Here is a 15610-nt window from a genome sequence, read left to right as displayed (position 1 = left end):
CACAATAAGCCTCAATATGGGAGCGTTTATGTGCGTTTATAGGACTTTCCGCTCCGTGCCTCCATGTTTCTGTGGATTAGTCTACACTGATGTTTCTCAGCTCCTCATATTTACAATGCAGCCTACTGTATTTCGACATTTACTGAATATTTTAGGAACACTAAAAAAGTTGTCGAGACAGTTAATCTGTTACTAAAATGAAAGAATCAGGGAGTCAGCACATCATCGTCTCCTGAAATGTCCACACTATTAATAACGACGTCTTTCGTCACCTTTCCTGGGAACAAATCATAAATAAACGCTGCATTTAAAACCGCACTCGCCTCTTCCAGGCCGCTTCCCAAAATGACTGCGGCGCGGCTCCAGCGGGCGAGGAAGGCATGACAGGCAGGCGTGGACGCGACCACCGCGGACGCCGCGGGGGGGCTCGATCGGAAGCGCCGAGACGACGCGGACCGACTGTTTATAACTGCTCGGCATGTGAAGTAAACTGTAATAATAACGTGCGAGTGTGTTCGTATTAAGCGGAGCGGTGAACGTTTACTGGTCTGGACGCGGAGCCACCCCTCTCTCCGGGCAGAATGGTCGGACCCGGCGGCCAGCTCCACACGCAGCGCCGCGTCCAGTTCAGTCGAGGCGCCGCGCTGCCCCTGCGCCACGCTGCGAGTTTTTAAAACTAGCGGAATATCGGCGAGAAAAGCGCTTCGCACGGATTACGCCGCACTGCGGGCTGCCGGAGGTGAGTTTTTTTCTCCTGAGGACCAGACGGAGCAACTTTTTTAAAAAGATCCGGGCCGCACAGGAGACTTTTACCAGAACCGCAGAATACAGACGATTCTCCGCCGGGAATATTCAAACCAGCGTCCGGAAAGTCGGGAAAAGTCAGGACGGGTGCAGAAGCGGCTTCAGGTGCCCGATAATCGTGTCGTTTTTAGCCGGAAAACGGTGTTCCAGCAGCCGCTTCATTTCCCACATGGCGCAGTGGAATAATACATTTCAACTGTGTCGAGCTTACTGGTTACATCTCATTTGGCCACTTCATGCAAAATGATTAAATATTTGTGGAATAGTTTCTTTAATATTTTTCCCAGTAGTTTTGATAAATATATATATTTAAAATCAGGACCTCCAGAAAGGCAACTGCTGCGTGTTATTAATAAATAATTTTTCATATTAGGTATTATTGACCGCTGGGTTTCCTCTAGAAAGTGTGGGAGCGACCTGTCATCAGTCCTCCTGCATCCGGACGGACGTCTCGGGATCCCGGAATGCTGGCCTTTTCCTGCTTTCTTGGCTTTAAAACCAGACCAGGCCCGGTCGCAGGTTCGAGGATACCAGACCAGGCCCGGTTGCGGGTTCGAGGCCGCGGGTTCGAGGATACCAGACCAGGCCCGGTCGCAGGTTCGAGGCCGCGGGTTCGAGGATACCAGACCAGGCCCGGTCGCGGGTTCGAGGCCGCGTGTGCGGGTTCGAGGCTTTAATACCAGACCAGGCCCGGTCGCAGGTTCGAGGCCGCGGGTTCGAGGATACCAGGCCCGGTCGCAGGTTCAAGGCCGCGTGTGCGGGTTCGAGGCTTTAATACCAGACCAGGCCCGGTCGCAGGTTCGAGGCCGCATGTGCGGGTTTGACTTGTTGCATCAGGAGGGGAGATTCATATTTTCTGGCCAGTATCCTGAAATTCCTCATACGGCAGTCATTTCCTGCCTGAAGGAAGGAGGGACGTTTCATACCGGGATTCAGAACTCTGTGGCTGATGTTGGGTGAAGATCTGTTTTTTGGTGATTTTTTTTTTTTTTCCCTCCGGTCATCTGTCATTTTTCACTTAAATATCCAAGCAGCTCTGAGTATATGTAAGATTCTATCTCTCTGTCCCTCTCACGTGGGACGCGGGGACAGGGAATAACGTGGTCTGTGTATCTGCTTTTTGTGGAATATCCCAGCTGCTTTCCTCACACACAGTGTGTGTGTTAACAAGGGAGATATATATATATAGTGATTTTAAATATACAAATACAACCAGGAAAATATTAGAAAAAACGGAACGTGCGAAATGGGCAGATTTAGTATGAAATTCGTGCAGCGGTTACGGTGCTTGATAAAGAAAGGTCGGCTAAACCGCCGTGTTACGCCGGGTTTGGGGCGTTCGCTCGGTTTTCCTGGCTAAGCAGCAGTTGACCTCGTCTAAATCCTCCCAAGTCGAGTAAGTAGAGGAGTTTTCAGTTGGATTAGCTGGATGAAACAGATTAGGCCGGTTTTCGGCAGGTTTCTCTCGGTGTGTGTGTGTGTGTGTGTGTGTGTGTGTGTGTGTGTGTGTGTGTGTGCGCGCACACGTGTGCGCAGAACCGCAGCTCTGTTCCAACATGCCAGGCCGTGTTTTTGTCCCTCTGACTTTGTGCCCTACATGTTGTCCAGATGTCCAGCGTGAAATGTGTCCTCTGCATTTAACCATCACCCTGAGTGAGCAGTGGGCACCATGACCGGCGCCGGGGAGCAGTGTGTGGGGACGGTGCTTTGCTCAGTGGCACCTTGGCGACTCGGCATTCGATCCGGCAACCTTCTGATTACGGGGCCGCTTCCTTAACCGCTAGGCCCCCACTGCCGAGGATGGTTTCGATCCACCGACCTCTGGGTTATGGGCCCGGCAGCACTCTGCGGCTATTTACTCCTTGTAGCAGCTTCTTCGTACCTTCCGATCGAGCGCCCCCGCGGCGGTCGCGTCCACGGTTACCACGGCCTTCCTCGCCCACTGGAGCCGCGCTGCAGTCAGACCGGTGTGCTCACGTTTCGGTGGCGTGAACCTTCACTGGTGTTACGGTTTCATGAGTCTTGGTCTCGTTCACCCGGATGTTCAGGTGAACGGACGGCGTTCGTTTCTGCCAAAATCGCCACGAGTGTTAAACGCCAGTGGAATGCCGTTAAGACTCGCCGATCTGTTCTCAGATCAGGCCCTACCGGCACTACCTTTATCTAGAAAACCGCCGAGCAACGCCGGTACGATGTAATCCATGATGTTCTGCACTGCATCCATGCAGAATCGTACGCGGCGCGGTTCACCGATTATACGATTCGTTTCAACAGGAAGGAGCTTTCCACAATCTGGCCAACAGGTTTCCCAACATTCCAAGCCAGAATTCCCGGTGCGCGCAGCCAGCTTCAGAATCAGTATAAATGTATAATGATGTAAAACGGTAATAACCTCATTACATAATTAGCCTGTAATTAGTTTGACTGAGCCAGATTGTGTCCCTCGGAGATGTCCTCCGTTGGAGTTGGTGTTTGTGGCAGGTTTGAGCCGGTATGTCCTGGTATACTTTTGGATTTTTTCTTCTAGATTATGTCCTTTAAATATCTGTATTTTTGTAATTATATTTACATTTCCAGCATTTACCAGACTCTCTTATCCAGAGCGACTTACAGTCAGTAGTTACAGGGACAGTCCCCCCCTGGAGAAACTCAGGGTAAAGTGTCCTGCTCAGGGACACGATGGTAGTAAGTGGGTTTTGAACCTGGGTCTTCTGGTTCTCAGGCGAGTGTGGAACCCGCCAGGCCACCTAATAATACCACCGAGTCCTGGTCAGTGTTCAGCTGCCACAGATGTGGGGCGTCCAGCCGGGGACCCTCATGGTCGGGTGACGGGCATGAAGTGCACAAGCAGGCAAGTGCGGTCACAAGGATCAAAATGACCTTCGATCTTTGACCTGTGACCTCAGAGAGCAGGAGGGGGAAGGTCTGTTTTGCAGTTCACCCATTGGTCCAGGTCAGGGGCGGGACAAGGCAGCAGGGGTTCGTTGTGCTGCCGATATCATGGAAATATCATATATTACGACCTTACTCCCCGCACGCAGTGGGCGCGGTCCCACTGGGAACATAAAAAACACAGAAATGGCGGTCATAACACCTCAACCACGCCCACTTTAACCGCGGACGATGCTTCAGTAGGCCGAGGGCGACACATGAAGACACGTAACACACACACTTCTTCCTGAAATATGTATCTCTACAGTCTCTTTCTAACGCCTGGAATTCCTGCCACCGTTCTCAGTGTGTGTGTGTGTGTGTGTGTGTGTGTGTGTGTGTGTGTGTGTGTGCGCGTGTGTGTGTGCGCGTGTGTGTCAGTCCTGAATCAAAGGCCCTCATTGTTGGAATGGGAAGCAGATGTTGTAGCGGAATTCTCCTGACTGCAGCACTTTTTTTCCGGAGTCCCGTCTTTCTCTGTTGGTCTGTGTCCGGTGACGGGGTTCCTCTGGGACGAAGGCACACGCGCCCCGCCCTGCCCCGCCCCGCCCTCGTCCATCCATCCACTGCTCCCCCTCCTCCCTCCTTTCCATCGCTCTCTCCATCTCGGGGCCAGCACTGCCACGTTGTCAAGTGTTTGCAGTAGTGTGTGTGTGTGTGTAACACTTTCTAATCTTTGTCTGTATTCACTGAAATAATGATATATTCAGTGTTTCTCTGTAATTAATAATGTTCTCCTCTGCTATAGATGACTTCGTCTCTGTTTGTCTCAAGACCTTTTATTTATAATAACCAGAATAACTAGTGAACCAGAACTGATCACTTCATCCATGGTGACATGGAAGCACGTTGTAAGGCGCTCTGGATAAGGACGTCTGCCAAATACCTTAAATGTAAATGAACGCATACATCTGCAATATAGAAGCATGTACGTACGTTTAAAAATAACCCTCAGAGTAATGCGTATATGACATCTTTATAATACACAAGTGGACTCAATAAGCTTCACATCCCGCTGGGCGATGAAACCTAAATACTAAAACAATTATCTGTATCTTCAAACTTTTTCTTCGGTGGCCTAGCGGTTACGGAAGCGGCCCCGTAGTCAGAAGGTTGCTGGTTCGAATCCCGATCTGCTGAGGTGCCACTGAGCAAAGCACCGTCCCCACACACTGCTCCCCGGGCACCTGTCATGGTGCCCACTGCTCACCAAGGGTGATGGTTAAATACAGAGGACAGATTTCACTGTGTGCACCGTGTGATGTGCTTCTGTGTATCACATGTGACAATCACTTCACTTTCACTTCACTTTTCTACTTGTCCTAGTATTTAAGATGGGTTCTCTGATAATGTGGAATTTCATTTCAATGTATTTAAGAAGAAAAAAAAAAACTTAAGATTTCGCAAATTATCATAACCCAGACAGTTTAGTTATAAATATATATATTGAATAGTGAATCAGGCTTAATTAAAATATTCATACAGTGCACAACATTGACCATATGTTAAAATTTTAGACCAGTGACGTTGCACCATCTTGGTCATTTACATTATATATGCATAAACATTATTTTATTGAAGTGTTGAACAGTTTTGACTTCCATTATACACTGAAATATTTGGTGCAATAGTTTTGTCTGAACGCTTGTAGAGTTTTATTGTGGAAGTTGGTTTTAACAAGTGAGACTAGTATTCTACGTTTTCAACCTGTTTATATTGTAGTAGCCAGTAGTAAAGCACAAGTAGTACATACACGTCACACTCGCTCATAGTTCTGACCACTAGTTATGGGGATAAAGGAACTAGTGTCCAGTGCATCACATAGAGAGTCATCCCATCTGACCAGAGGAGGTTCTCCTGCTGAGTCCAGGCTCCTATCAATGTTTTCTTGACTTATTTTCCTGCCACTGTTGCCTCTGGGTTGCTCACCTGGGGCTTTGAGTACGGTTCTATTTGTAAGGTGCTTCGTGACAATGTACAATGTAAAAAGCAGCATATAAATATTGATTGATTGATTGATTCCATGAGCTGTGTGTGTGATGTTAAAGACTTCCAGTTTCCCACTTCTCCCAGTCAGATTTACTGCAGCCTTCAGATCAATACAAGCTGCTGGAGACTGAGTGGAGATGTAACTTGTGTGTCTGTGTGTGTTTTGTAGGTGGTCGCCCACCCCCATACAGGCCTGGTTGAGGATGTTTCAGCACCCTTATTGACCCGTTGCTGTCACCGTGCCCTGTGCCCCCGTGAGAGCGGGCATTGGGTGGGCGTGTTGGGGGAGGAGTCCACCAGAGGCCACACCCATTCTAGCCGGACAAAGATGAACAAACTGAGTTTCCACAACAACAAAACCATGCAAGACCGGCGGTGTGTGTGTGTGTTCCTCCCCAACGACGAGACACTCAACATCATTGTTAGTGTGAGTACAGCCGTTAAATATTCAACTGATCAGCAGTATTGATACTACGATGCACAGATTGACTGACAGACTGCTGACTGTTCTCAGGTAAAGACTTTGTGTCAGGAGCTGCTGGTTCAGGTGTGTGACCTCCTGAGACTTAAGGACCGTCACCTGTTTGGCCTCAGCGTCATTCAGAGTAAGACACACACACACACACACACACTCTCCACTGTTTCCACAGTGAAACAGGCTGTCACACGACACACACACACACAGACACACACACACACACACGGGCACACTTCTGGATATGCACAAGTTGTGTGTGTTTACATATTAGACTGAGTTTGTTCAGAGAGAGTTAAAGTGTTTGCTTAACACATAGCTGTGTGTGTGTGTGTGTGTGTGTGTGTGTGTGTGTGTGTGTGTGTGTATATGAGAGAGAGAGAGAGTGATCTGGAATTCCTCTCCCACTGGCCCTGTGATTGGCCGTCAGCTTGCTGCTTTGGTCATCTGGTCACATGAAACCAGACGATTAAATAAGCTCATGTGTGTGTGTATATATACACACACACATAGTAATATGACAGACGAAGCGCCCAGCTGTGTGTGTTAAATGAATTCTCGTGCTTCTCTTGATGTGTGTTCGAGCTTAAGATCTTTGCCTGAACCCCACGTTTAATTTCTATCATTTCATGCAGGCTCGAGCTGGGACTTGCATGGTAAATGAACAACATTTGAATAAAGTCGCGCTGTAAATGGGTTAAAAAGGCGTTTATCAAAATGGACTTGCCAGGCTGAACTTTCATGGTTCGATTTCATCTCTAATGTGTGCGTCCTGTGTTTTTACATTGATCAATTTTTGCCTAATTCTGTCCTCAGATAATGAGCACATCTATATGGAGCTGGACCAGAAACTGTCCAAGTACTGTCCCAAAGAGTGGAGGAAGGAGGCCAGCAGGGTAAGGCCAGCCATACATACACACAGTCTGGAAGGTTCTGAGGCCAACTCAGCCAAAATTTCGAGCTGATCTGGCCTTGCGTCCACACCGTTGGCATTGTACTTTACTTTAATTTACTTTACTTTATTTAGCAGATGCTTTTATCCAAAGCGACTTACAAGAGGGAGATGTAGATGTTAGCATTAGCATGCAAAAAAATGTGTAGGCTAAACTATTTAAATTTTCACCCAGTTTCACAAAATCGTTTTCCCTTTATCCTTTCATCCTCTTTTCTTTTTAACTTTTTACTTTACTTATTTACTCTACTCTATTTATTCCCTGTTCGACGGTTCTAGTTGTCCAGTCAACTTCTGATGTTTCGTTAACTGGGCGGTGGTGGCCTAGCGGTTAAGGAAGTGGCCCCGTAATCAGAAGGTTGCCGGTTCGAATCCCGATCCGCCAAGGTGCCACTGAGGTGCCACTGTCATGGTGCCCACTGCTCACTCAGGGTGATGGTTAAATACAGAGGACAAATTTCACTGTGTGCTGTGCTGCTGTGTATCACTTCACTTTCAACTTTCTTTCTTTACTTTCAATAAATAAAGTGAAGTGATTGTCACATGTGATGCACAGCACACTGGTGCACACAGTGAAATTTGTCCTCTGCATTTAACCATCACCCTGAGTGAGCAGTGGGCAGCCATGACCGGCGCCCGGGGAGCAGTGTGTGGGGACGGTGCTTTGCTCAGTGGCACCTCAGTGGTACCTTGGCGGATCGGGATTTGAAACGGCAACCTTCTGATTATGGGGCCACTTCCTTAACTGCTAGGCCATCTCTGCCCCAATGAATAAATCACTGCGATTGTGTGTCTGTCATGTTCAGGGCATTGACCAGTTTGGACCCCCGATGATCGTCCACTTCAGAGCGCAGTACTATGTGGAGAATGGCCGGCTCATCAGGTGGGTCCCCACGGAACCACGTTGTTCTTTGTCGCTCCTCGTGGGCGTGTTCTCCGATGCTGAATGGGTGTATCGTGTCTACAGCGACCGCTCGGCGCGGTATTACTATTACTGGCATCTGAGGAAGCAGACGCTGCAGTCCCAGTGTATCCAGCGGGAGGAAGCCTACTTCCTGCTGGCCGCCTTTGCCCTGCAGGCCGACCTCGGCAACTTCAAACGCAACAAGCACTTTGGCAAATACTTCGAGCCTGAGGCCTACTTTCCACCATGGGTGAGGAACACACACACACTCACACACACACACCACACACAGTAATTCTGCTACAGGACTTGCATGGTTCTCTAATGGTCTCTTAAAGCAACATAAAACACTTCACCTGAGGGTGTGACCTCATTCCAGGTTTATGCACAATCGCTAAACTAATGTTCTTACTCTATGGAGATACTCCCTGCTCTGTAAGGCATGGAGAACTGGGACAGCAGTTTTATTTTTATCTCTGAAAGTGGTACGCCGTGTGTGTGTGTGTGTGTGTGTGTGTGTGTGTGTGTGTGTGTGTGTGGGGGTTGACCATTCATTCCTGTTGCCCTCATTCCAGATTATTCCACCACCCGCCCGAGTCCCCCTCTTTCCCTGCAGTAATGAAGCGCACTTCAACACACACACAGCTTGAAGTTGTTAGCTGATCACTAGTAGCTAGTCTACATACCCCTGTTAACACACACACACACACACACACACACACACACACACACATCTGCTGTCCTGCACACTGAGCTGTGTGTATGTGTAGGTGATCGAGAAGCGTGGCCGCGACTACATCCTGCGCCACATCCCCAACATGCACAAAGACCAGTTCGCCCTCACCGCCTCCGAGGCTCACCTCAAATACATCAAGGAGTCGGCCCAGCTGGACGACGTCACCGTGCATTACTACAGACTTTACAAGGTGTGTGTGATGCATTATGCATGTTTGTCATTTGAAATTCACTTTTGAACCTTTTAATCTAGTTATTGTTCTGTAAGAAACCAGTCCATTACTGAGTCAGTGTTTCATCTCAGGATAAAAAGGAGGTCGACGCGTCCCTCACACTGGGACTCACCCTGCGGGGCATCCAGATCTTCCAGGTAGGAGCGGAACAAGTGTGTGTGCGCGCTTTTCATTCACTGTACATGCAAAATGATTGAATGTATTCTGTGTGTCTGTAGAATGTAGGCCTGGTCAGACAGCTCCTGTATGACTTCCCCTGGACTAATGTGGGGAAACTGGTGTTCGTGGTAAGTTTTCCCATTTATTTAACTGAAAGTGAAATGATTGTCATTGTGAAAAACGGTGACACTGTGAAACATGTCCTCTGTATTTAACCATCACCCTTGGTGAGCAGTGGGCACCATGACAGGCCCCCGGGGAGCAGTGTGTGGGGACGGTACCTTCATCAAGGGGACCTCAGTTGTTTTTCTTTCACTACATCGGGATGGGCGATAATATGGTCTTGATCAAGGACCATGATAAAATCCATCTGGATTTATCACGATTGCAATGGCGAAAATTTGACTAATGTGTCTGTCTGCTTGTCGAGTCGTTGCATTATTTTAGTCGTTATTAGCAGTTGTCACATCCAGACTCATTTTAATCATCAAGTTTTGGTCAGAATTATCGATTTTAGTCAGAATTATCCATGAAATATTAGTTCAGTTTTAGTCAATTATCATTTAATTTTAGTCTCTTATTTATTTATTTTTTAAATAATGCAATTCTATTTAACCAAGTCAATATAGTACAAATACTGTATAGAACAGACAAAAACATTTTTCTTTTAGTCAAACATAAGGTTAAATTATTATTACATTGCCATTGAGGTGCCACTGAGCAAAGCACCGTCCCCACACACTGCTGCCCGGGCTCTCTCAGGGTGATGGTTAAATACAGAGGACAAATTTCACTGTGTGCACCGTGTGCAGTGGGTCTGGATTCGAACCGGCCGCTTCCTTAACCGCTAGGCTTGATTATGGAAGCAACACGTGTGGCACCACGTGACTTACCAGGTCATGAACTGTGAGCAAAGAGCAACTGGCTGAAAACAGCTGAGGGGGGCAGCAATAGTCATGGTTTTATATAAACAGTTTATTATCTCTGTTGACTTTGGTTTCAGTCTGGTAATATCACAAAAATGTGATAAAAATCTATTAAATTATTAGCCATAATTGCCTAACCCTACACCTACATGGATTTTTTTGGTGGTTATTTTTCTCAGGGGAAGAAGTTTGAGATTCTACCGGATGGTCTGCCATCTGCCAGGAAACTCATCTACTACACCGGCTGCCCCATGCGCTCCAGACACCTGCTGCAGTTACTTAGCAACAGCCACCGCCTCTATATGAACCTGCAGCCTGTTCTCAAACAGGTCCGGCGTCTTGAGGAGAATGAAGGTATGCTCAAGTTCTGAACGGACTAAGATTGGTTCGGGTTAGAAACCTATGGCTGCAGGTCCTCACAGTGTGTTTGTGTGTGTGCGGTGTTCCTCAGAAAAAAAGCAGTACCGTGAGTCGTACATCAGTGATGCTCTGGAGCTGGACATGGACCACCTGGACCAGCGGTCACGTGCCAGCGGCAGCAGCGTGGGAAGCGTGTCGCGCCACAAGCGTCTGTCCCGCCACTCCACCACCAGCAACGGCAGCTCGCACACCTCCGGCATCGAGGCCGACAGCTTCCGCACCCCCGGACACGGCCCGCCGAGACCCCTGCGCATCGGCAGCTCGTCCACAAACAGCCACGCCAGCACGCACACCTCTGGCATCGAGAGCAGTGGGAAGGAGCGGACGCTGGAGGACGACTACGGTGAGGGCTCGAGGGGAGACTACAAAGTTCATTAAAACGCATCACCTAACGATGGTTAAAAAGCTGTTTTATACAAAAATTAACACTTTAATCATACGAGAAGGATGGGTACTACAGACCAGAAGTTTGTGTCCGAGCCAAATGGAGCCTGATCCTGACTTACACCTTTTACTACAAATGAAGTAGAATTGTTGAATATAATTTGCTCATGGTTCTATGTGTATGTTGTTTGTGTGACCAATAGAATCAAAGCAGGCGAGTGGAGGCGTGTCCAGCGATCTACAGCACAACATTGTTTTACTGGGAGTTTAGAAATCCACATGTATTCGGCTGCGCCGAGCCGCCCGGCGCGTGCCGTGTTTTAGATTTTCTCTGTTCGGTCCACCATGGACATCTGAACCAGCTGTTTTTCTGCCGTTTGTGGCGTCAGGCTGTAACAGTCGGTGTGTAGTGGAGGAAACTCTTGCGAAGCGTGCAGAGAAAGGATTATCTCACGCCGCTGCTGGGGTTTCAATCACGCCACAGTAGTAGTACATTTACAGCATTTACCAGACGTCCTTATCCAGAGCGCCTTACAATCAGAAGTTACAGGGACAGTCCCCCCCCCCTGGAGACACTCGGAGACACATTGTGGTCCCCCTGTACTACATCTACTACGCCTACTGCCAAGTAGTCTCGGATATACGGGTTAGGAAGTGGACCCGTAATCAGTGGCACCTCCAACCGCCCGTCCCCACACACTGCTCCCCGGGCGCCTGTCATGGCTGCCCACTGCTCACCAAGGGTGATGGTTAAATACAGAGGGCACGTTGGCAATGTAGATGGCGCTCTGTGGGTTAATCCGGTGAATTTGTGCTCTTCAGAGATCGAGATGCTGGTTGACGACCCAAAGGACTACGAGGAGCTGCATGAACTGGCTCTGGAGCTCAACCATGACCTGTGCATCCACATCACCGAGGACATGCTGAGCTCCAGACAGACCAACGGCTACTCCGGTACCCACACTTTCACCTCACCACGCCCTGCACTGTGGGCTCATGGCTTCTAGGCGGCAGAAGTCGTGCTTTATTATTGAGTTTGGGTGTGGTCAGATCCTGTGTTGTGGTTGACTAAGCTTTAATTGAACTCTCCAAAGGTCTTGTGGTGAAGGACGTGAGCTCGTCCACCTCCAGCTCGTCTGAGACTGTGGTAAAGATGAGAGGACAGAGCATTGAGTCTCTGCCACAGGTAACACACACACACACACACACACATGTAAGTAATAAAGCAGGAAAAAGTTAATTAACTTTCTTTTTTCATAGTCGTCAGTCTGCAAGAAGACTCAGGGCTGCACCGACCGCCACAGCCAATCCCTGGACGATGTCCGGCTCTACCAGCGGAACTGTTCCGAGTGGGTGGAGCTCTGTCAGGACACCGCCCACAGCTACACTTTTGGCTGTGCTGAGGACCTGAGCAACGCCAGCAGCGGCGGCTACCAGGGGCTTGCAGAGCAATGCACCAACATCCTTGGTGACCACCCCTCCTTCCCCATCAAGAGGACAAACAAGTACTTCTCCCTGGACCTGACCACGGACGAGGTGCCCGAGTTCGTGGTGTGAAGTAGGCGGGGTCACTTCCACAGACAGTGTGGAAAAGCCACAAAATTGGAACCTCAGCCCCCCCAAGCTGATCAGTCAGCCTTCATTTTAAAGGGAAACACTTTACTATTATATTAAATATATATATAATAATTTCCCCATCGCAAAATCTATTAGAAATGAGATTTGAACCAAAGACTGGCTTCTCCGAGGTCCTCTTGAAAGAAATGGTACAGCCAATTGGAGCCTACAGTGAAGGATGGCTTGTTGTAATTTGCTGGTTTTTGGGGTTAAAACTAGGACTGAGTCCTATGCCCCACCCTTCTTGGCTCCGCCCACATTTACAGAGAAATGTGTTGTGCCAACGCTCCCATCTTCTGTGTGGAACAGACCGCCATGTCTACACCACCAGTGCCTTCACGAAAACTATGCAGGTCATGTGACCATTGACTTGCCTTGACAATCCCTAACACACACACACGCATGACTGAAATCCAGCCGGTTCTGTGTGTGTGTGTGTGTGTGTGTGTGTGTGTGTGTGAACCCAGGGGCAGAATGGGTTGGTACATGCTCTGGTTCTCGCTAAATCGAGTCAAATTAAAACAGCCGTGAGGCCGGATGATGACATCGTGCCCTCTTCACTTCAAGCTCCGCCTCCTGTTTTCTTCCTCCTCACCCTGCAACGCCTTCACCACACTGCAGTTTTCAGCCGCGTCTTTATTTACCTATAATCACTTTTGTAAATTACAAACTGGAAAATACCATTACCAAGTTTATAATAATAATTATTATTATTGTTAATTGATCCTGTAGTATTTTTGTATGGAGCTTTTTTTTGGTAAAATATCAGTTATATGCTGAGTGTGATGATTATTATATTGTGAGTATGTGTGGTGATCAGTATTAAGCCTGTAACTGAGTCAGTATTATGGTCTGTGCTTCAGTACATCTTGTGTTGGAACCACTGATGACATCACAGCCGGGTGGATGTGTTGTCACCGGTCCTCCTTCATCTCAGGACTGTGCGGTGGCGAGATGGTAAAGCTCCACCCAGCAGCTCTGGGGGAAAAAAAAAAAAAGATTATTCATTTCAACTAAAGAACTTTTTTCTAATATAAGAAAGAAGAATTTAAAAGGGACGGCCATAGACTCAGCGGTGTGTACATGCGCTGGCATTAGGCCTGGGAACGTGTGTGAGCGTCTCATCCTTTCTGTGAAAGGACTTCCTGCAGGACTTTTTTTTTTTTTTTTTTTTGTCTTGCATTTTTGTTTAACCTTTCGGTCATTTAACTTCCTGTTTTTAAAATAATAATGAAGTCCACAAAGTCTTATGTGTGCCTTCTGGGTCCTAATGTCCTCAAGCCAAACCTATATTCAATAAAAGACTGTTTTGCCACGGGACGCCTCAGCCTGATGATGATGATGATGATGATGATGTAATGGGTTTCTTTTTAAGGATTTGCCAGGTTCTGTGTTCGGCGTGCAGCTGCTGCCCCCTGGCGGTCAGCACAGATGAGTTCAACCTATCAGCACGGCCTACGTCTCACGTAGTTTAAAGATCAATAGACTGAAAGAAAGATGGTTTCATCCAGTCATGCGGCTGCATCTGACTTTGCTTACTGTGTTTAGAAGCTCAGTTGTAGAATTGTGTAGGACTAACAAATAAACAGTACGTGGTGGTTCGGGATTCGAACCGGCAACCTTCTAGTTAGGGGCCACCGCTGAACTGTAACCACTGCCCACTCTCCTAGGAAAACCAACAGAGGTGGGGCTACTGGCCTCTTCCTAGGACCGAATTGGTCATTGGTCATCTCACGCATCTTTAAATTTCTTCCTCTGACTTCCATGCAGTCTCAGTTTCTTCTCTGGTGAACATCCTTCTCATTGTCGTACATCACCCTCTGGGTTCACTTGGGACCTTCATTGGTTATCTGAACACTGTGCTTAGTAATTTTCCATAGACACACCTTTAACTCTGGAGACAAACTCCAATCTTCTTACCTTCTTCCTTTACTCCACTATTTCTCCTTGGCCAACAGCAGCAGCTCTTCTACCCACAAAAGAGGGAATGTCCTGGACCAGGTCTTTGATCGTCCATCCCGAACTACCAACCTTTCTTTCACCTTTTCATCTTTAACCACCACTTTCTGTCCTTCACCCTCATTCCACCTACTGGATCCAAGAGGGACCACCAATCTTCTAACCTCTGATTCATCCTTCTCCTTAGCACTGGAAACCGCCACTAACACTCTCATCTCCTCACTTCTCTTTCTGTGGATCATAGTTTGACCCAAACCTTTTGTATTATCACAATCTTCTATGCAAGTTCCCCACTAACCTCACCTCTGCTGAAATGGCTTTCTTCAGAGCAAAACTCTGTCCACAACCACAACTGTCCACATCTCTACTCAACCCTCCGACTCCCCCTGCCCCATGTTCCTCAACTGCTGAAGATTTCACCAACTTTTTCACAGGGAAGGTCAAGCAATTCTTCATGACATTCTCTGCCACAACAACCTCAATTCTTCCCTCTGAAGACTGTCAACTGCTCTAGAACAATTTTCAAATCTTACATAAGATTAAATTATCCATATCATATCTACAGACAATCAAACCACCTTTCCACCAGATCCAATTCCCTCCACAACTCCAAACAGTCTCTCATGACCTTATCATAAATGGTTCACTTACATCTGGCCATGTACCATCTGTCTTTAAAACTGCCAGAGTTCTTCCAAACCTAACAATTCACATCGCTGATCCTGCAGACATAAGCTACTCTTCTCTCATTTCTTTCTAATGTCCTTGAGTGCTGTGTCTACAATCAGTTGTCATTTCATCTGTCTCTGAACAACCTCCCGGATCCAAACCAGTCTTGTTTCAGAGCTGGTTCTTCTGAGAGAGCTCTTTTGTCTGTTTCTGAAAATCTACATGCGGCCAGATTAACAGAGCTCTTCTTTTTTATTCTCCATGACCTCACTGTAGAATTTGATACAGTTAATGACACTCTTGTCTGCCCTGAAGAGACATGGAATTTGGGACTCAGCATGGCAGTGGTTTATAATAATAATAATAAAGTGAAGTGATTGTCACATGTGATACACAGCAGCACAGCACACGGTGCACACAGTGAAATTTGTCCTCTGCATTTAACCCATCACC

General features: G+C 47.6%; 1 protein-coding gene across 2 annotated transcripts; it reads left to right on the top strand.

Annotated features, from left to right (window-relative positions):
- The first annotated feature begins 643 nt into the window (after positions 1–643).
- LOC114788833 (FERM domain-containing protein 6-like) lies at positions 644–13844 on the top strand. 2 transcript variants are annotated; one of them, XM_028977758.1, is made up of 14 exons: positions 644–739; positions 5894–6151; positions 6239–6329; positions 7016–7095; positions 7958–8034; positions 8119–8305; positions 8826–8981; positions 9095–9160; positions 9242–9310; positions 10288–10462; positions 10560–10871; positions 11735–11866; positions 12007–12098; positions 12173–13844. In XM_028977758.1, the coding sequence occupies exons 2-14, from the start codon at positions 6053–6055 to the stop codon at positions 12467–12469; spliced, it is 1833 nt and encodes a 610-aa protein (XP_028833591.1). In that variant the 5' UTR covers positions 644–739; positions 5894–6052; the 3' UTR covers positions 12470–13844. The 2 variants fall into 2 exon arrangements, with proteins under 2 accessions (XP_028833591.1, XP_028833598.1); XM_028977765.1 differs by lacking the exon at positions 644–739 and adding an exon at positions 758–909.
- Positions 13845–15610: the final 1766 nt, after the last annotated feature.

Source organism: Denticeps clupeoides, chromosome 1 (genome assembly GCF_900700375.1).
Source record: "Denticeps clupeoides chromosome 1, fDenClu1.1, whole genome shotgun sequence".
NCBI classification, from domain to species: Eukaryota; Metazoa; Chordata; class Actinopteri; order Clupeiformes; family Denticipitidae; genus Denticeps; species Denticeps clupeoides.
The sequence above is the reverse complement of the archived record's forward strand: the minus strand, read 5'-3'. Positions and strand labels throughout refer to the sequence as shown.

Bases quoted from the DNA above. Each gene is read 5' to 3' on its own strand.
- LOC114788833 (XM_028977758.1), top strand. From the start codon at position 6,053: ATGAACAAACTGAGTTTCCACAACAACAAAACCATGCAAGACCGGCGG. The intron at 8,035-8,118 runs GTGGGTCCCCAC...TCGTGTCTACAG, and splicing joins GAGAATGGCCGGCTCATCAG to CGACCGCTCGGCGCGGTATT. The intron at 12,099-12,172 runs GTAACACACACA...CTTTTTTCATAG, and splicing joins GCATTGAGTCTCTGCCACAG to TCGTCAGTCTGCAAGAAGAC.